Source organism: Danio aesculapii, chromosome 16 (genome assembly GCF_903798145.1).
Source record: "Danio aesculapii chromosome 16, fDanAes4.1, whole genome shotgun sequence".
Classification (NCBI taxonomy): Eukaryota; Metazoa; Chordata; class Actinopteri; order Cypriniformes; family Danionidae; genus Danio; species Danio aesculapii.
Window position 1 is genome coordinate 12,730,881 of NC_079450.1, and position 22,933 is coordinate 12,753,813.

At 36.4% G+C, this 22,933-nt stretch overlaps 1 protein-coding gene across 2 annotated transcripts in view; it reads left to right on the forward strand.

The window, feature by feature from the left end:
• The window catches only part of zfpm2a (zinc finger protein, FOG family member 2a), a 438,175-nt gene that overhangs the window by 244,160 nt on the left and 171,082 nt on the right, over nucleotides 1-22,933 (forward strand). For both annotated transcript variants that reach the window (XM_056474689.1, XM_056474687.1), the window contains one exon: nucleotides 21,104-21,215. In XM_056474689.1, coding sequence (XP_056330664.1) covers nucleotides 21,104-21,215 — 112 coding nt within the window. The remainder of the gene's footprint in view (nucleotides 1-21,103; nucleotides 21,216-22,933) is intronic.

The window sequence follows — 22,933 nt, forward strand, 5'->3', positions numbered from 1 at the left end:
CTAATGAAGTCCCTGTGACTGTACGCTTCAGCCTGCAGGAGAGAGACAGACACAGAAACAGCTCCTGACTGTCCTGCAGGATAAGTGCTCATTAAACCTTTCTGCGCCTGACGCTTCACAACACAATAGAAGGTGCTGGCTAGCATCTACTTGACTTTTTTTTTAAATTCAGAAGCTCAGTTGTTGCAGATGAGATAACTAATCAGATATTTCCAAATGAGGAAATGGTTGTAAAATGCAACTTGTCATAGGACACGAGTAATGACAGATGTGTGTTTATGAGACAAAGATGATATCTCCCATGTTAGTGTGTGCATGGAATTAGATTTGAGATGCATTGAAAGTGTATTAAATGCATGAAGGTGTCCAGTTGTAATATTTAACAGCTATTGTGAAACTAAAATATCAAAATATTGGTGAAATAGTTCTTGAATTTGTTCAACTTTTCAATTATTACATATCAGTGCAGTATTTGTATATTAAAATGCAAAAAAAAAAAAAAAATTCAGAATATCGGCATAAATGAGTACACCTCATTTTAAAACTTAATATTTCTATTCATTTCTCTGTAAATATAAGTAATATAGGTTAGTGCATTTGAACATAACATATTTATTAACAGATATATGTATTATAGTAATATTTTAGAAACCAAATATCATTATAAATAGAAAGATAATACAATTAAATTCATGGAATATTTAAAAGAGAGTTTTGTGAGGGGTATACTCATATTTGCTGAGCATTGTGTGTATATATGTATATGTATATATATTTATATATGTGTGTGTGTGTGTGTGTGTGTGTGTGTGTATATATATATATATATATATATATATATATATATATATATATATATATTATATATATATATATATATATATATATATATATATATATATATATATATATATATATATATATATATATATATATATATATATATATATAGCAATATTTTGCATGAATATAAATGTATTATCTTCCTATTTCTAAAGATGTTTGGTGTCTAAAATATTACTTTAATACATACACTCACCGGCCACTTTATTAGGTACACATGGCATAGATTCAACAATATCCCTCTGAGGAAATATCCCTCTGAGATTTTAGCCCATATTGACATGATAGCATCACACAGTTGCTGCAGATTTGTCAGCTGCACATCCATGATGCAAATCCACCACATCCCAAAAGTGTTCTATTGGATTGAGTTCTGGTGACTGTGGAGGCCATTTGAGTACAACTGAGTGAATTCATTGTCACCTTCAAGAAACCAGTCTGAGATGATTTGCACTTTATGACATGGCGCATTATCCTGCTGGAAGTAGCCATCAGAAGATGGGTAAACTGTGGTCTTAAAGGGATGGACATGGTCAGCAACAATACTCAGGTAGGCTGTGGTATTGACATGATGCTCAATTAGTACTAATGGGCCCAAAGTGTGCCAAGAAGTTCAGAGATGCTCTTCTGCATACGTCGGGGTGTAACGAATGGTTATTTGAGTTACTTTTGCCTTTCTGTCAGCTCGAACCAGTCTGCCCACACTCCTCTGACATCAACAAGGCATTTGCGCCAACAGAGCTTCTGCTCACTGGATATTTTCTCTTTTTCAGACCATTCTCTGTAAACCCTGGTTGTGCGGGAAAATCCCAGTAGATCAGAAGTTTCTGAAATACTCAGACCAACCCGTCTGGCACCAACAACCATGCCACATTCAAAGTCACTTAAATCACCTTTCTTCCCCATTCTGATGCTCGACCATGTCTTGACCATGTCTACATGCCTAAATGCAAAACAAGCAGTTAGACAGGTGTACCTAATAAAGTGGCTAATAAAGTAATGCGTTTGCATTACTTATTATAGTAATTATGCGTTTAATAAATCTGTTTTGTTCAAATGCACCAACATATATTTTTCTTTGCTTGTTTATTTTGTTTGTATCATCATTAATTTGCAGGACTAGATCTTCAATTCTAGAAATCTAAAGATAATCTGATACATATACACACATAAAAACATAATTGAGTGCGAGTTTTTATATAAGGTCTTTTAATATGTCATGTCTAAAAGTAAAAATGCCTGACATGTTTTTTGGTATGAACTAGTGTTGCAGTGGGCAGCACTGTTGCCTCACAGCAAGAAGGTCGCTGGTTCGAGCCTCGGCTGGTTCAGTTGGCATTTCTGTGTGGAGTTTGCATGTTCTCCCTGTGTTGGCATGGATTTCTTCCGGGTGCTCCGGTTTCCCCCACAAGTCCAAAGACATGAGCTATAGGTGAATTGGGTAAGCTAAATTGTCCGTAGTGTATGTGTGTGAATAATTGTGTATGGTGTTTCCCAGTGATGGGTTGCAGCTGAAAGGGCCTCCGCAGTGTAAAACATATGCTGGATAAATTGGCGGTTCATTTTGCAGTGGCGACCCCAGATTAATAAAGGGACTAAGCCGAAAATGAATGAATGAATAAATAGTGTTGTATGAATGACATTTTAGATGGTGTCTTCCTCAAACCTATGATGATGGTCAGTGTTTTCTTTGCTCTCAAAAATAATCAAACACATTCCAACCTACAGAAAAGTAGCATCATTTAAATCAGTGTTACACTTTTATTCTTTTGACTGACACTCTGTACCGCATGTCCTGTTGTTGGTAATCTCGCTATTTTAATACATGTCGGCCCTTGTTTAGGGGGTAAATAGGAACATTTCGGTCTTCAGAAAAGATTAAATCAGCGCTGAGTCGAACTATGTTTTAAAGCGAGGTGATTTCGAATAAATATGCACGGTTCCTATAGCAACAGTGTGCAACGATAGGCCCGAGCGAGCCTCAATGGGTGTTCCTTAAAAGATTGGTAGAGCCGGAGTGATTCTCAATTTAATCGATTTCAAACGAAAAAGTCAATTTAACAAAGTTGAAAAGAGAAAGCCGCAGAGAGGCGAGGCGGAGGAGGGGGGTGGGTGAAGGGGGGGGCTGAAAGCATTCTTTTGCACTCAAGCAGTAAACTAACTACGGCACGCGGGCTGAGATTTCTTCCCCATTATCTCCCACCTCACATTTGCTCTTAGGCAAGCAGTTTAAAAGCCAAGCGATTGAGCCAGTGATCCAATTTGAAATGCAGAAATGATTAGAGCAGCTTGCCTCATTTCATATCGAAATTCTCTGATTTATGACAGGGCAGGCGCCAAGATCTATCTCCAAAGGGAATTAGCGTGCAATTTCTCTTTTTGCATATTTCCGTTATTTAGCCTCCCAATAGCAGATGCTCGCTTGGAAAAAAAAGAAGAAGAAGCAGCAAAGACGGCACCAAGGAGGAGGTATCTTTTCATTTTAGGCGATGAAACCACTGCCATTTAAAAAGAGCAGGCTGGAACGGATGACAGACATGGGAATATATTTTCTGGGCTAGATAGTGATTTAAAAACACACACACACATAAAAAAATATGCAGGGCTTTATTTAGTTTATCAAACGACACATGAAAAGGAAAAAAAAAAAACACATCAGGGTTTATTTTTAGCGAATCCATAATTTCGTGTGAAGGGGATTTGGACGTTTGCTGCGTGGAAAATAAATAAAGAGATGTCAAAAAAAAAAAAGTCCCCCCGCAATTCACCCGTCCAGCAAGCCCCGAGGAAATATTAATACGTGGAGATAACGAGAGCCGCAGGAAAATCTGCCTTAATGAAATTTCCAGTTGACCACATGCAATTTGTTTCATCACGGCGAACAACTAATTGAAGTCGCCGTATCGAGGGTGCGTTAGGTTGTAAACAGAGTCTTAGAGCAGGTCTGGCCCTGTTATCCTCACCTTCAGCCTGCACCTCGGCCTCAAACCCGCGCTCATCTCAGCCTCACACACAACACGTTCATATTCTCATAGAAGACAGCAGATGTGCTGTGAATATAATTTGTGTGTGTGTTTTTTGTGACATGTCATCACACACTTTTGTATAATGACATAGGTGTGACAGGTATTATAAGGAGAAGGTGACTTATGAGGACCGTATCCGCAAGGCTTATGAATTATACAGAAGGAGTCTTTAGGTGATGAAAAATACAGTTTGTACAGTATGTGTACAAGTGTGTGTGTGTGTGGCATCAGGGGCTCTGAACGGGTTATTGGAGGAAAAAAAAAAACTCTCAGTTATGGGTTTGCTGTATACTGTTATCGAAAGTGACTAGCTTTACATGAAAGCCGTACAATTCATGAATTGTCTAGGATTATAGTACATTTAGTACATGACCTTGGTGTTACTAGTGGCTATGGGAATCAGTCAAAATAAACAGAACATGATCAGTTTTTAACTGAATTACTGTATGTCATTGAAAATGATTTTTTTAATTCACGACCCTGAGTCTCTGCATTTTAATATGTTTTTCATATAGTAAAACACAGAGATTACATGATTTTATGAGATTATGGGATTTATTTGGCCTAAAATGGACTTCATTTGACTCTTTAAACATTGTGTTGTTCTTGTCGTTTATGTATTTATTTGTTTGTTTCTTGCATTTTTGTGTTATTTTGTCTCGTGTGTATATAAATGAACTTAAAAATGCTGGGCAGTTTCAACTCAAATTAGAGTAAAGCACAACTGTAATTTTAACATTTAAAAGATTTACAAAGATCTTTTGAATTTATATTTTTTAATAGGAAGCTATACAATATTATATTTGTGCATATACAGTCAGTACTGAAGCCCAATCTGGAGCTAATCTAACAAAATAACTTACAATAATGGTCCAAAAACTAGTACACCCAAATGTTGTTATAGAAAAATACTAAAAACTATTTTTAAAAAAAGATGAAAAATCAAGAGAAGCAAAAAAAAAAAAAAAAGATTGAAAGATTTAGTTGAAATTTTGTAGGTTGTAATTTTTTTTTTTTTTGCAATATTTTGCTTGAATTTAATTGTATTATCTTTCAGTTTCTAAATATGTTTAGTGACTAAACTCTTATTTTAATAGATATATCTGTTTAATAAATCTGTTTTGTTTAAATGCACCAAAATACTTCACTTTGGATAATTCACTTCAATTGGATAAAAAATTTCATTTTCAAAATGGGGTGTACTCAGTTATGCTGAGCACTGTATATATTTTAAAGATGATCATGTGGATGTGACAGATTAATAAGAATACACAATTATTCTCTCAATGATGTATTTCCTCCTACACTTAATATCCTAAAGAATAAAACGATTCCAAAAAAAAAAGAGATTTAAAAGCTCAAAATCAAAGGTGTAGCTTGTTTTAGTCTGAGTGGTTTGCTGTTTTCATATATTAAAATGCCGAAAGTAAATGACATGAATATAAGAAATAATGTTGTTTATTTGGCCTAAAATTGACTGAATTTGACTCCTTGAACATTGTGTTGTTGTTATATTTATTAATTTGTTTATTGCATCTTTGTGTCATTTTGCCTAAAATATTGTCATTTTATCAAAATGCTGGGTTGTTTCAAATTTCAAAAGTAAATAAAATCAACCATCATTAGCTACAGTTCATGATAATAATATGATATAGATTTCCTTAATGTATTATGACAGAGACTTTAAAATATATTTTAAAGAGATTGACACATTTCCCAGAGATGGGTTGCGACTGTAAGGGCATCCGCTGCGTAAAAACGTGCTGTATAAGTTGGCGGTTCATTCCGCTGTGGCGACATCCGATTAATAAAGGGGCTAAGCCGACAAGACAATTAATGAATGAATGAGAGATTGACACAGGGGGCAGCATGGTGGTGCAGTGGGTAGCACAATCGCCTCACAGCAAGAAGGTCGCTGGTTCGAGCCCCGGCTGGGTCAGTTGGCATTTCTGTGTGGAGTTTGCATGTCCTCCCCGTGTTGGTGTGGGTTTCCTCTGGGTGCTCCAGTTTCCCCCACAAGTCCAAAGACATGCACTATAGGTGAATTGGGTAAGCTAAAAGTTGTCCGTAGTGTAGCTGTATGTGTGTTTGCCAGTGATGGGTTGCAGGTGAAAGGGCATCCGCTGCGTAAAATATGCTGGATAAGTTGGCGGTTCATTCCGTTGTGGTGACTTCAGATTAATAAAGGGACTAAAGGGGAAAACGAATGAATGAATGATATTGACACACACACACACACACATTCCATCATCAGGCTGATTTGGCAAATTCATAAGAATCCACAATTATTTTCTCAATGATATATTTCCTCCTACACTTAGAAATACCAACAAATAAATTGATTGGTTATTTTATTTGATTTATTTGACCTAAAATAAATAAATTTGACTCTTTAAAGGACAAACGAAATCAAAATTATTCATCCATTCATATTCACCACAGCGGAATGAACCGCCAACTTATCCAGCATATGTTTTACGCAGCGGCTGCAACCCATTACTAGAAAACATCCACACACACACCCTTTCACACACATACACTACGGACAATTTAGCCTATCCAATTCACCTATGTCTTTGGACTTGTGGGAGAAACCGAAGCACCCGGAGGAAACCCACGCGAACGCGGGGAGAACATGCAAACTCCACACAAAAAATGCCAACTGACCCAGCTGAGGCTCGAACCAGCGACTTTCTTGCTGTGAGGCGAACGTGCTACCCACTGCACTATTGTGCAGCCAAAATTAACCATATTGCTTGTTCTGTGGTGCATGTCATTAACAAAAAAAAAAGTTTGCCCTTGTTATTTAAAATTAAAATCTGAAAATTAGCTTTCTGTTTGTTTGTATTTGTAAAAATTGTCAGATTACCCATGTTTTAGGTATTGTGTGTGACTAATATACTTAACCACGCCCCTCCAACTTTCAGTTTGGACAACAAACAGAAATGGTGAGGAGGAGGTGTCTGTCAGGTTGTAATAACTCTTCTGAAACCAGTTTCTCAATCTTTCTAAATAAAATGCTTACTTTACTTCATCCAATCAGCTTGCAGTAGAAAAAAACAAGCCACGCCCACTGCTTTCTCGTTTCATATTCCATTTCTCTAGGAACTGCATCACAGTACTTAAAAAACAAACAGTCACAGCTTCCAGTTCATGTAGACTTTAAAGGGCCATGAAACCCCTCTTTTTCAGTTCAAGTCTACCTCAGAAATTTTTCAAAACATGCTCCTGGATGGGCGTGGAGTGCTATGAGCAGAGGGAGGAGTGGGCGTGGCCAGCAGAGCAGAGGAAAAAGTGAACAATAGTCAGTTGGCTCACAAAATGAGACACAAACTGTGAGGAGACCCATGATTTTATAGTTTACAAAGTTAAAATGCAAATGAATAAACAGTAAGGGATTAAATGTCCTGCTACATTTGTTATTTGTAACTTCATATACACATAATCAGAGTTTGTTATATCATTATACAGATAATTGTGTTTATATAAACACTATAAATGAGGTTGAGACTATAAATGAGACTTCTCTCCTCCTCAATCCCCGGGTCTGAATGCTGACACAGTGGATAGCAGTACAGCAGGTCTCTTGCCCTGTCTATTCCAACCATGTCTATGCCGGTGATCTGAAGGATTTTAAAAATGTGCGAACACAGCAGCACGGATATTGGTGATGTGTCTCAATGGTAACCTGATGGTAACGAACTCCACTGATAAAAGACAAAGTCCACCATTCTTAAATTTTCGCACAGCTCTCCCAACAAAAATGCTTGCTGCAAACAACAGCTTTGCTGTATCGGCCTGTACAGCATTGCGGGGGAAAACATGCAACAAACCCCGTAGATCATGGAAACAAACACATGCGACCCATGTCGTTTTGGGTCTCACAGCTTGGCAGGTCTGCCTTGTTTTCAGAAAGCACGTGCGCTCATGAATAATTAAGAAGCAGGGTCTTCTCATAGAATAAGAAAACTCTGCTATGAATAATAATGAGAAACTGATGCCTCATCACTCCACTTGTAGTTGTGTGCTACGTCACCGATTTTGATCCTGCCCCAATAATTAAACCCAGCAGATGAAATTAGCTGACAAAAGCTCTAAATTATCCAGTTTTCCCCACAATTAAAGCTGACAGGTTCCAACATTGTCTTAAGTCATGCGCAACACACACAAATCTGTTAAAATTTCAAACAACAAAACATCAGGGTTTCTTGAACCTTTAGGGCCCTATCATACACCCGGCGCAATTGCGCAATTGTTGTTTGCTAGTTTCAGCTCGGCACAAGAGTCGTTTTACGTTTTGCAGCACGGCTGTTTAAATAGCACATGCATTTGTGCTCATATGTGCGCCCATAGGCAAAAGGAGGCGTGTTAAGGCGCATTGTTGGCGCGTTGCTATTTTGAGGAACTTAAATAGACGGTTCAATAGACCAGATCAAAGCTGGACTAACTAGCGCAGAGCGCGTTAGTTGTGCGTATTATTCATTATATGCATATTTATATTTGTTTTATTAAAAACAAGCTTAGATTTGTCCACCTGTCAGGTTTTAGACCAAATGGGGCATAGCTTGTGTATTTGGATATAACTCCGTTTTTTTGACCACACTTCGTTATTACCAACACAATCTCACGGCAATTCGTAACTTTTTGATTTAGTGGCTAATTCGTATGAATTCGTACGATCTAATTCGTACATTTTCGTACGATTTGCTCATCCCCCAATGACGGTTGGGTTTAGGGGTGGGGTTAGGTGCCACACCTCCTTTTTAAAATCGTATAATTTCATACGAATGAACAAGTGGCTGAAATTAGCCACTAAACTGACAAAACGTAAAATACTTATGTTTTCTCGTGAGATCAGGCTGTTATTACTGTTCATTTATTCATTTGCTGGAAATTAGAACTGAATTTAGAAATAGTTTTGAAACAAATCTTTGTGCTTAACAAACGAAGTTAATTGTTTATAGGCTAGTGGATATCTGTGCGTACAACATGTTTCCCTATCCACGAGAGTGAAAGTGAAAGTAAATAATGAGGAGCTCAATCTCTCATTCTCGCGCTGTAGATGCTCTGTTTAACTGTTTTGGTTAGCTAGTGAAGCGTTCAGTTTTTCACTTACAAAGTCTGCCATGTAAATAGCAAATGCGCTATGGCACTGCACAACTGACTCTAAAAGCAATGGGAGATGAGACTCCGCTTGGTTTATTCTCAAAACACACCTGTAACTCATTAAGAGAATAAGCTCAACCCTGTTAGACCATGCGCTGCAGCGCAAAGTGAATTTTTCCGTCCTTAAAATAGCAAAAGTGGATTCTGACACGCCCTTAATGCTTTTGCGGCCTGCTCTTTACGCTTTGCACTTTGCGCATGGATCGTCAAAATAGAGCTCTTAAACCTGTGTTGTTGTCGTATTTTTTCATTTGTTTATTGCATCTTGTGTCATTTTCTCTTGTACATAAATGCACTCAAAAAAATTCAACTGTAATTTTTACATTTCATCCTTTTACATTTGTCTAAGGAGCCCACCATTATTATTTTTTGATAGTCCATATGATAAAGCATCCTGTGTTACAGTGCATGTTAATAATATGATATATACAGTATATTTTTAGATGTATTATGACGGATTTTTACAAAAATTTTTAAGATATTAACACACAAATGTCATGATCAGGCGGATGTGACAAGAATCCATACTTATTTTCTCAATGATATATGTCCTCCAACACTTGCAGTACCGAAGAATAATAGGATTCTATCAGAGTTAAAAGGTGTAGCATGTTTCAGTCTGTGTCTGTGTGGTTTGATATCAGAAATTGAGGTTTGTGTGTTGTGGACACTAGGGTTTAGACGTCCCCGTGAGCAGTGAGGAGGTCTGGAGGGCCGCTGGGGAGCGTGACGGCGGTCAGAGCCGCTATCATTAGCCTGTTGTTTACACACAGGCCTGAAGTCAGGGTGGCTCACAGTGTCAGCAGCCACTTTCTTCCCTTCACCTCCTTCAGCTGATCAGAGGATCAGGGTATCAAGGCCGGATTAGCGGCGACTTGGGATTTGTGTGATTGGTTAATTTATTGCGGCGATGGCGGGTCTTTCATCTATGGCAACATTTAATCAGCTGCCGCCACACAGGCTATTACAGGTTAGCTCTTTTCTGCCGGGCCTCCGCGCCACTGCCATCAGCTCCATCACAATTCCCCCTGAAATTTCCAAATTATCTGGGAACAGGCTTTAGCTGCTCCGTAATAAAAATTAGAGCTGATTCCCGATAGAAGCTTTCGCTCGTACCGGGCCAATTATAAATAGTACAGCCATGGCTCTGAAAGAGGTGGTGGAGAGAGAGAGAGGAGAAAAAAAAAAAGAGGCAAGGGGGAAAAAAAGGCAACTCTGAGGGATGTTAGCGAGGGAACTTATCGGCAGCCCCTGCTTCCCTGCTCTGATCCAAATCCGACCAGCTGAAAATTTATATTAGATTTTATCACACAGGCCTAAGTCGCGAAAAATCAATGAAGGTTATCTTTTATGTTGCAGCAACTTGTGGAAATATTGATTTTCATTTTATAGCGAATTTGGAGCATCAGTTTGTAATCACTCGCTCGCTGACTACACTGTTTTGGTCACTGTATCTCTTACACTTACAGAGAGAGAGAGAGAAGCGCTGGAGTGAGACTGGAGATCTGTTACTTACACACAGCGCCTCCGGTGAAGGTCTTAAATCAAGCGTCACCTCAGCATCTGTCTGCAAATGAGAGACGCTTTCGCTTCACTTGAACATCCAAAACATTAGCTACTGTTTTATTGCAGGGTTTTCATTCGCAACCTGTTTTGTGTTTTACCTAATTATGTTATCCTTGAGGATTGTTCATTTGAACATATTGCAGCAGATTCAGAGGGTTTCTTTGATATCGAGGCGCCCTAAAACTATTGAAGTGCCTCAATCAAATATTGTACTGTACATTTTTTTTTGTCTAGATGTAAGTTTTATAAGCATAGTCTGAATAGAGTACACAAATATAGTGTATTTACAGTTGAAACAAGAAGTTTACAGGCACATAACCATTTAAAAAAAAAGTCAGATGTTAATGTAACTAAACTTTTTCTCTTTTAGGTAAGTTAGGATTATTAAATTTGTTTCTGTTAACGAAAGAGATATTTTTTGAGAAATTGTTATAACTTTTCCTGAACAATAAGATTATTATGCCTCTGAAAAAGCTCAGATGATGGTGTCAAGGTTTTGGAAGTTTCTGATTGGCTAATTGACAATATTTGAGTAAATAGGAGGCACAGCTGTAGAATAGCATTTAAGTAAAACCTGAGGCACACTGCTTCCTTGTGTGACAACATGGGAAAATCAACAAGCCAGAATCAACAAAATGCCAGATCACAATTTGCAAAATTACACTGGGAAAAAGACTAATTTTCGGAGACATGTCCTGTGGTCTGATGGAACTAAGATTGGGATGGAACTGTTTGGCCATAATGACCAATGTTACTTTGGAGGACAAAGGGGAAAGCTTGCAAGCCTAGGAAACACCATCCCAACTGTGAAGTAGGGGGTGGCAGCATCATGTTGTGGGGCTGTTTTGCTGCAGGAGGGACTGGTCCACTTTACAGCATAGATGGCATCATGAAGAAAGAACATTATGTAGAAATACTAAAGCAACGTCTCAAGACATCAGCCAGGAAATTAAAACTTGGCCACAAATAGGTCTATCAAACGGACCATGACCCTAAGCATATTGCCAAATTAGTTAAAATGTGCTTTAAGGACAACCGAGTGAATGTTTTGGAATGGCCATCACAAAGCCCTGATCTCAATCCTATAGAATATTTGTGGGTCTCATTATTCTGACATTTAGCAAATGAAAATCATTAAGGTAATCCTAACAGACCTAAAATAGTAAACGTTTAGTATGATTGAATTTTTTTAATGTTATGTTCCTTTTTTTAGAGTGTATGTAATCTTCTGGTTTCAGCTGTATATAATAATGCATTTGGGGAGCAACTATTTTCCTTAATAATTTCTTAAAAGTATAGCATTCTCTTTATATTCTTTTTTATTACAGTATTTGCTTAAATGCCACATATATTCCATAGATGAAGCAGGTGTCTTTTAAGGGTCAGCTCTTCAGAATAGCAGAAATATGAATTCATTCATTCATTTTCTCTTTAGCTTAGTCCCTTATTTATTAGGGGTCGCCACATTGGAATGAACCACCATCTATTCCGTCACAAGTTTTACAATGTGCCACCCTATATACTGTAAATAATAGTGTATTTATTTAATAATGCATTATGTTAATATTCATAATGCCCAAGCTACTTTTCACACAAACATACGAAAATTGGCACACACATCAAACATGCCAAAACCTACCAAAAAAAGTCTCTTCGAGCGAAATCTCAAACCCAACAGGAAGTCAGATATTTTTTACTTCCTCTGCCAAAAAAGTGCATCTCCAGGCATTGTATTTTAACAAACTCCTCCTAGGGAATTGATCAGATCAACACTAATATTGGGTATTGTCATCTTAAGGCCTCTTCGATGTTAAATTGTGAAGGTCTAGAGTTGTTATAATTCAGGCATGCATTGTCTGAACTGCCTCAAAATTCACACGTTTGATAAGAGTCTTGACCTGAACACGTTTGCATGCCAGGTTATAGCGCCACCTGCAGGCAACAGGAAATTACTTGTTTTATAGCGTAACAAACTCCTCCCACAAACTTTATCATCAGCACCTAATTTGGGTGGTGTTATCTGAAAGCTCTAGCGATGATATATTGTGAAGATCTAGAGTTTTCGCCGAAGGAGGTGTCCGTGGCGGCCTGGCAAAGTTCAGTGCTTCACCATTGAGGAGGAAGTACTTATAACTCAGCCAGACAATGTCTGATCTGCTTGAAAATTAACGGGTTTGATGATTCCTCTCCTGAAGATATCTACATGACAATATTGAGTCACCGTCATAGCGCCATCTGCTGACAGAACAAAGTTTGGCATAAATCAGTGATTTTTTTTTTTTTTTTTTTTTTTTTCAGACATTTTATATATATCAGCTTAAAATATTATTGTCCACTGTTCTCATCCCTGTCATCCTAAGGCCACCGGGTGGTGGTGAGTCCAGGCGCCAGGTCCCTTTCATCGCTGCTTGCAGCTTTAATATACTATTATATTCTGTTTTATTACAGTATGTGTGTTTATATGCAACATAATTCCATAGATGTGAAATTATGCATTGTCTTTTTAAGGATCAGCTCTATAACGCCTTCAGAACAGCATGCAGAATGTACATCGTTTTCATAACTAACCAGCATAAATATTATTAATGGCCAAGCTAAGCAGCAGTTTATCAGCACTATCAGTGTCATATTGACTGAAATGAATAGTCAAATTAAAGAAGGCAGAGCTTACCTCATACAAAAAAACACAGAAATCTGTCCTTAAAATCCACATTTCACAGTATGTTTTTGTAAGTAATTTGCTTTAGATTAAAAGGAATGTTCAGACTCGAACCCCGTTGCCATGGTACACAGCGAGCCATTGGGCAAACTAACAGTGGTAAAGCCGTCCACACAGACGTAATTGCAATAACAATAGCTTGTAGTGCTAAAAGGAGCAAAAGTCGTCGGCTTTTGAACTGAATTTAAACTCTGAAAACTGAACTACGCTGTTTAAATTCACAATATCTTCTATGTGAGCTGCTCTGACACAATCTACATTGTAAAAGCTCTTTACAAATAAATTGAATTGAATTGAAAACCGCCCCCTAGCGTTCATTTTAAAGACAAAATGCAGCCATATGTACCTCTGGCTACATAATTCGCACTCTCCAGAAATGTAATAGGGCTATATATTCGCAATGAGCCTGTGTTTGAATTAAACATGCAGGCCATTTTCAATAATAATCATTATTTGAAACATTTACATAATTTATACTGTACTTTGTCTAAAAATTCATTGTAAAAAGTGCAGCGTCAATGTTTTATGACTAATATTGATGAATAGCCACTTGATAATCATCTATGTATTAAAAAATCTCATATGTGGCCAATTTTTCCATCAATTGCATCATTAGCTGTTTTTGGAGGGAAGCTTCTGGGCCTTAAATGTGAGAGAGTGAGCAAGAGAGAGAGAGAGAGAGAGACAGACAGGGCGGACCTTTGCTTCTGAATAAGAGATGACTCCAGACGGCCAGGATCAGAGAAAGGGTTAATCCGATTCTCATTTTAGATAGTCGTCGTGGCAACAATCAGTCGGTCTCTGGTGCTCTTTGACAGGCCTGTAAAATTCTCAGGTCAGCCTGGATATAAGACGTTATTGTATGGCTAATTTGAGACGTGAAACGGGAGCTGTGTTAAATGACGGAGGCTTCTCTGACTCTCTGCCAGCGTGGGGAAAGAAGCCCACATGGACGTCCAGGTGGATGAGGCTGCCAGGTGAGGGTCAAAACACCCTTCAGGACAAGAGTCTACCTGTGATACATTCATGGAAAAAAAAATAATTGTAAAAATGATTTCAGTTGGTTCTGCTGAACTGGAAAGGGAGGTTAATGCATAAATTAAAGAGAACTAATGAAGAATTCTGTAAGATATGCAGCATTTCATTACAAACTTGTAATAAAACTTGAAAATAAAATCTTAACTTATTATCTAAAAATAATAACTAAGCTAATTATAAAAGAAAGAAAGGAAGAAGAGTTTAAGACTGGGATTTTAATACAGCGGTTCTAAGTTTCTGCCAAAAGACTAAAAAGTATCAGTATGATGTGAAAAACTGTACGTTTCTACTCCATTCTTATACCAAAAATGGAAATAAGGGCAGTTTTTGTAACTATTGGACCCTGACAACAGATGTGCGTATCCACATGCAGTTTATTTACAGAGAAGTCGTGAAGAAAAAGGTCAAAAACAAGAAGAAACAGGAGTATGAAGGTAGTCTAAAATACGAAAACAAAACACCTGCAAATGGTCAGGCTAAGCGGCAAAGAACCAAACACAGAAAGGTCAAAACACAGCAAGACAAACAAGGAAAAACGCTTTGTAATGCTACTCAGGGTAACCAAGACTCAGCAATGTGTCTGTGAAAGTGATTAATATATAGTTCATGTAATCAGCAATCATGAGTTTCAGCTGTGTGTTTGTGTGTGTGTGTGAGTGTTTGGATTATTGTCAGCTGTGGCAGAAGTTGATGAGTGTAAAGAGTTCTGGGAGTTGTAGTTCAGTAGGAATACCAGAAGTAATCTCCAGCGGAGAAAACACTGCTGGCGATCACAATAGTTTTAAAAACTAAATATGTGGGAGAGCGTTGCTAAAAAAGAAAAATCAGCTAAAAATAAAAATATATCACAATAAGGCAAAGAAATATCACTTATTAAATTAAAACGTATAGCTTATAAGTTGTTTTATGGAATATCTCAAACTGGCCAGTGGCTATATTTAATTTATATTAATGATGAAACTTGTGACCTTAGTTGGCTAGCGATGGTTTTTGAAAACGCACCCCTGGGTGGGTTGTTTGATTTGGGGTGCTTTCACTCACACTGGCCTGACAATCTTGTTACGTGATGACGTATGGAATACTGTTTCCGGGTCCGAGCCACAACTAAATTGAATTAAGGAAATATTTGTTTATGACCACTTTTTAGTCATATCATTAAAGTGAATTTTATATAAAATCATGGTGTACCCAACAGTCTCTGGACTTTCTGCATCACAGACACCAATATTTTCACAATTTATAAAAAATTAATCACTTTCTGGCCATCAGGTATTAGGCATGGATAATGTGAAAGTATTAAATCACTTTGTAAACGTTTATTACTACCATTTGTTGAGTCTCCCCATACAGTTTGATAGAGCGATTGGACTCGGAAGCCTTTTTGCATGATGTCACACTGAACAAGCGGATTGAAAAGCGTTGGTTCCTTGCACCACCTGGTGCAAAATGAATTCTTTAAAAAATAACAAGGCGGCCTTTGCTGCTGCAGCACAGCGCGTGACAAATTGCAGCACTACCATGAAGAAACGTGCATTCTCAATGGCCTCACCTGTATGTGCTATATTGAATTGCAAGATGGAGCAATTAAGTATTAAAGTTTCATTAAATGTAATTCACAAAACACTCAAAAAATGAAATTATTTAATGACAATATTTTGCTATGGTTACAACTGAATTTGTTACAAAGTAACCGTATAAAATCATAAAACATGAAATGATAAAAAAATATAGTAAATGTACCCAGCCTAAATGTAAAATAAAGTTACCTGAGAGAGAGAGGGAGATATTTTGACAACTGTTATGAAACCTGTAATCATAGGGGGAAAAAATACCATGGAAATCAACTGTTAGCGGTTTTCAACACTCCTCAAAATATCTGCTTTTGTGTTCAATAGAAGAAAGAAGTCAAGGTGAGTAAATGATGGCAGAATTTTCATTTTGTGAGTGAACTATCCCTTTAACAGTGTCACTAATAATGACTTTCTGAATTTCACACATACCATTAGAAATAAATAAATAAATAAGAACTGCAAGACCCAAAAACCTCTCAGTGAGCCTTTCTTAAAAGAAGCAACACTTTTAAATTATTTAACAAAGCATTTTTGACTATAAAGAGCATTTTGCAATAGAAGCATTTGATGGGTGTTAAAGGTTCATCTTTTATAACCATGCATGCCAATAAGAGCCTTTATTTTTAGCAATCTGCGATCAAATGCGACAGATCACAGTGATAATTAAACAAGCTTTGAAAGAGCAACCACAGATGAGCAGGAGATACTGTATAGTGTTTCTGCCATTATATCAGTTTTGAATGCATATTTTACTGATGGAAAATCTCAACAGCTCAGCACATGCAACGTGCACAGGGACTCAGAGAGAAGGAAATGATGTCACGTGAACTGCCAAAGAGTGACTTCAGCCCATTTTCACTTAGCTAAACTATTTCTGCTGCACTCTAATGAAGGTGTGCCTGGGGCGTCACGTCTAATGGCCCAGAAAGACAGACATTTTGCCTGCCAGTAATGGGCTACTGTAACAGCTGTCCAAGATCTCTACCGATCCTGCCTTAGAGTGAGGAGAAGATGTTCTCTAGGCTTTCATTGCCCTTTAAAAAAAGCCATTTGAAAAATGAAATGGAAAAAAAAGCTGGCATAGAGAACAGCCGGGCAGAAGCTCCACAAAAGGGTGCGAGTGCATTAGTAGCTTTTCTCTATCTTACCGCTTTCACCTTATAGATAGAACTTAAAGCGGTGCGTTTCGACCCCTTCCAGAAAAGAAAAATTACGTTACACATTCGGAATAATTTGCTGGAGCATTATAAACGTAACCTCAATCGGCCTTTGAAATGGATACTGATTCTTTAAATTCTTCTCGGCCCGTTGCAGGAAATAGTGAGATGGCGGCGATAGGGAGGCACAATGTGGCCAAAGTTCAGTTCTGAACGCTCGCCTTCTCTTCTGCCGAAAGCCGTCCGCATTCTTTTTGCAATTCCCAGGCACCTGAGATCGGGCCGTAATCGGAGAGATCAGAAACTGGATCATTGGGGGGAAAAAAAATTGGGGGCTGATAATTCTGCACTCTCTGAGTTAAATGAGAGTCTGCAGGGTCGAGCTGGCGGAGGGGTTACTGATACTCAGCACACCATTAAACTCTAGAAACTGGCTGAACTCACTGTCAGCTCTTATCCTGGGCTCATAAGTATCCCACAATTCCCCTCTCCACATCTATAGCGCGAACAAAATCATGCGGGATTACATTGTAAAAAATATCCATAAACTAGCAGTGTTTCATATGTTGTGATTAGTTTTTTTATTTCCCTCTGTTTATTTATACTTTTGAATTGCATTATGGGATTTTAATCTTTATTCCAACATCTTTTAACCTTGAAAAGTTTGAAAAAGTGTCTTTTATTAACATTTTTAATAGTTTAAAGTGATAAATTGTTGTAAAATACACTACCAAAACTTGCCTGCCAGTATATTATCTTATTTCTCTATATACTGTATTATTTCTTAAACATTATTATAAAAACCTTGAAAATGGCAATAAAATCACTTTGTTAAACTGTAGAGTTGAATCTTCAACATCAAAATTCAACAGAGCAGATATCAAGCTCCTGTAATGCAATTGACAACCGTAAATAAATGCAAAAAAACTAAATATTGAAACTTTAATTAACAGATATTTTTACAGTGTAGTTTTATTTGACTTACTTAAATTTTTCATGTGTGTGTTTCATATATTTTGATCACACTTTATTTGAATGTGCAATTCACGCTAACCATTACATAATAGTTAGTCAGGTAGTAGTTGGGGTTAGGTACTGTAGGATTTGTGATGCAATAAAAGATCATACTTTAAGTGCTAATAAAGAGTTAATGTCATAGTAATAGGCAGGTAATAGGCCAGTATAAATGGTGTGAATGCTTACTTAAACTAAAGTGTTACTTATTAATTTTTTTTAATTGAAATTGACATTTTGAAAGTGCAACATGCTTATGCAGTGCTTTATTATATATATATATATATATTATATATATATATATATATATATATATATATATATATCTATTATTATATATATATATATATATATATATATATATATATATAGGTTTTTTTTTTTTTTTTTTTTTTAAACTTAATAGGACACAGGTACAATTCTTGTTATTAATAGGCCATTAACTACTTTGAGCTTTGCTCAATAAACTCCTAATTACTAATTATTAATAATTACTAAGGTAGTACTGTAGTTAGGTTTGGGTTTTAGGTCAGATTGGGGATGTAGAGTAAGATTATCCAGAATATGTACACTATAAGTACTTATAAACAGCCAATATCTTAATATTAGGCAGGTAATTAGCCATTTGCTAATAGTGAGAATTGGTACAAAACATGAAATGAAATGTTACCAACTTGATTCATTAAATGTATTTATTATAAATCATCAACTTTGGATTTTTTTTAGCAGTTTTCATTGTCACATAGCCATTTAGAAAGAAATAAATGAATAAATAAATACATATAAATAAATAAAAAATGCATACAAATTTAATGAGGTCAGACTTTTAAATTAATTTATAAACGATTAACGATTAATCATTAAAAGATCGGGATCTCAACACCCACGCGTTGATGGTTGCATATGTTTATTAATCCTTCAAATCGCTGCATTCAAATCTGTGTTCGAAAAACACAAAAATCAAGAAAGAGATTCAGTCTTTAGTTTACAAACAGTCACAAAACACAGAAGTACAGGGAAAACAATTTATAGTTTAGATTAAACTACTGATGTTTATGGTAAAGATTACAACCACCATCATATGCATTTAACTTCATATAATATGAAAGCAATTATATTATTTAACCAATAGGTGGCGACAACCAGCCAATAAATATGCCACTGAATCTAGCAATGAATCATGAAGTTTATGAATAAATGACTGAATCATTTATATGAATTATTTATAAAATTATTATATTATTATTACTGAATTATTTATAAAATGAGACAAAAAATTAGTATGGGTTTTACAAATGATAATGTTAGATTTTACGTTTAGCGTTATGAGCGACAGCAGTAGTATTTTTCACAGTACTGAATATTCATTCATTCATTCATTCATTCATTTGAATGTATGGTCCCATCAGAAGTAACCATTATGTAATCGTGAGATTGTGATCCGTAACACCACTACTAAACTTTTATTCTTTAAAAAATAAATAAATAAAAAATATGTATATGTGTGTATATATATATATATAATATATATATATTCATTTATTGACATTTTTTTCTTTTACTTGTAGTTCATTTTTTTGAATACGAAAAGCTTAATATTTTACAGGGTGTAATCAGTGCTTAATTTGTAAATTAATAATTCTCGGAATATAAACAGGAAATAAAAGTTACCATGACCGACATCCACCAAACAATTTCAGTTTTCCCAAACTTGACGTCATTAAACGGTGATATCGCAAAAAAGAGCATCACATCTCTGAACGATCTTTTAATACTTTGTGCCATATATGTTATCGGTCAGTCATGGATAATAAAAACACGTTGCTACAAACATAAATCATATGAACAATCATCAATCATTCACTATTATGTGTCAAGTGAAAAAATAATAATTAAATGACTTACTCAGTCTAATCTTCAAGAAGAGCTCACATTTAACTCTTCTGTCTAGTTTTCTGGGTAATCTGAAATCGCTTTGCTTCTGTCTCCCGCTGTCCTGATCCATTCTCGCAGTTTCATCTCCTCAATTCTTTTTTTAATCAGGCTCATTATCAGATTTACTCGTGTTTTTAAAAAATGTAAATATGCTTGACTGCCTCTTTGCCATTTGTTTTTCTTTGACAGTTATTTAAAAATTTTTAGTAAAAAAATTTGAGTTGGACTACTAGAGAAATGTTATGTTTATTTTCAGTTCAGTATGTTCACTATGTTACATAACTGCCCCCTGCTGGCCATGCATTTCTTGTGTTAGACCATGTTGTGCTGTGCCGGACTTTACTGCAGTAACGTGCGACACCACTTTAGATCACTCGCACATTCTCAGTAGCTATATCGTACAAATATTATTTAGATTGGCCACTACGGCCTTATTTGTTTTCGCTGCTCACTGTGCGCAAAACAATCGCCAATCGATAAAGAGTGATTGTAAATTTAAGAAAGCCGTGTTGAGGGTCAGTTAAACATGACTTTTGCTTTAACTTGCACAATGGTGACTTGCGCGCACACAATCCACACAGCCTTCGCTTGCACTCATTCACATTCTCTCTCTCTCTCAACACACACACACACGCACACACACACACACACACTCATAGGTATTCACCACGCATCCATTAAAATAAATACCAGAGCGCAAAGCACAAATATCTGACATTTTCTGGAAGAGGATCTGGCAAGATCCAGCTCAAGTTAAGCACTGTGTGTAATACAACTCGGCAACAAATACATCAACTCTTTCAAGCCAATTTTTGCTAATTGAACAAATTTCATATTTTTTGCTAGCTAAATAAAATAAACAAAGATATTTGGTAAACAATAGAAACATACACAGTTGCACTCTCTGTAAAACTAAGTAAAACTGATGCTATTGTTGAGCCATGCAGCACATAATACACTTCTTTTTGCGTATACGATTGTTGCAACATTGTCCCCAAATAAAGTAATGATCAGTGTGTGTGTGTGTGTTGTGTTGTGTGTGTGTGTGTTTTATCTCCACCTCTGCAGAAGACGAAGCCTCATGTCCCACTGGTGCTGAATGCAGGCCCCAGGTGGCTGCTGGATGTGACTTGGCAGGGAACAGACGACAACAAGAACAACTGTGTGGTTTACAGCAAAGGTAAGAGGACGCTTTATCTGTCCCGTACCAAACACACCAGCACCACACACTCCCACTATCTGCATCTCTTTCTCTCTTTCTCTTTGACCTGTGCACGCGCCTGTGTGCGTGTGCATGCATGTCTCCGGTTGCTGTGTCTCTTACATCTATTAGCGGTGCGATTTGTAATGTAAGGTCGTTGGGTCACAGGTCATTGTGGTTTTGCTTTGACAAATGTCATCCGCTGACATTTGCTTTGTTGACATTATTTTTTCGTGTTTGCAAATGCTGGTGAATAGCGGATGGCCCAAAGACAGATGTGACTGATTCGTGTGTGTTTCCTCGTGCATCAAACTGCACATGTGAAGCGAATCAAATCATCTGCGATTCAGACGCAACATTAGGATCTAATAGACCATTCATGTCTGAAATGCACACAGTATGAGCTTCAATAATCAGCGGTGTCTGTTATTATTTTTACTGTTATCACTGTAAAGTCATAATAACTTCCAAAGTCAGGATAATTGGGGGAAGAAACAAAATGTTAAGACATTTATTGTTAATATTTCTACTGTTATTACACTAAAGTCATAATAACTTCCAAAGTCAGGAGCACTGTTGAGACATTTCTACTAAATTATATTATGTGCATATTTAGCGACACTTTCGAAATGAATTTTACTGTCAGTGGCACTAAAAGCATGTTGGGTTTTTATTGGAAACAGATGAATGTGATTCTTGCAGTGTTTTGTTGTTGTTTGATGTCATGGCAGTTTTTAAATTGAGTTTTGGCGTATGTGATGTTTAACATCTATAATAAAACACGAGTCCAAAACACTGACTATATTGACTATATCCGAATGGAATGAATATCACTGTATGTTTTTATTTATGTATACTTTTACATTATAAGATACACTGAAAATTTAATTTCTGCAAAACTTTTGCACACAATTTATGTTGAATTTAAACAAACAAATTAAATTTAGTGATGTTCAACTTAAGTTGTTTGTTTAAACTCAGACAAAATAAATTATTTACAACCACTTAACTTAAAAAAACAAATTGTTAATCCAAGGAATCATCTTTGATTATTTTATTTCAGTGTAGAACATACACTCAAAAAATACAATTTGTTGTTTGTTTAAACTACTTATTTAAGATGATGAGCTGAAACAACACAATTCTTGATTTTTTTTGAACAACTTGATTGTTTTATGTTCAATCTACTTAAATTTGTAAAAAAAAAAAAAAATTTTGTAAAACTTAAATTTGTTAAAAATTCTTTCATGCAGCCCCAACCCAAATCAATTGTGAAACAAAGCATTTTTACAGGGTAGTTGACTAATACACTGTAAAAAATGCTTGGTTCCACAAAATCCCTTCATGTAGTCCCAACACAAATCGATTAATTTAACTTGGTGAAGTTTTATAAACTAATTTTGAGAGAATCACACGGCTGGTCCCGCATCAACAATCATCGATAAACCAATCAGATGAATCCTAGCCTACAATAAACAGCCCATTTTTTCTTACCTCCCTTACCTTCATTTTTGTAGAATCCTCCTCATCCACCCCATCTCCCTCTTTCTTTCTTTACCAGGGGGAGCTCTCGAGAACTTGGGAAATAAATCTCCCAAAATATGAAAATGTGATGTACTCTTAAGATCACACACCCCAGGCAATTAAAGTAATAATAAGGTTAAAGGGATAGTTCATTTTAAAAAAATTATGTGAAC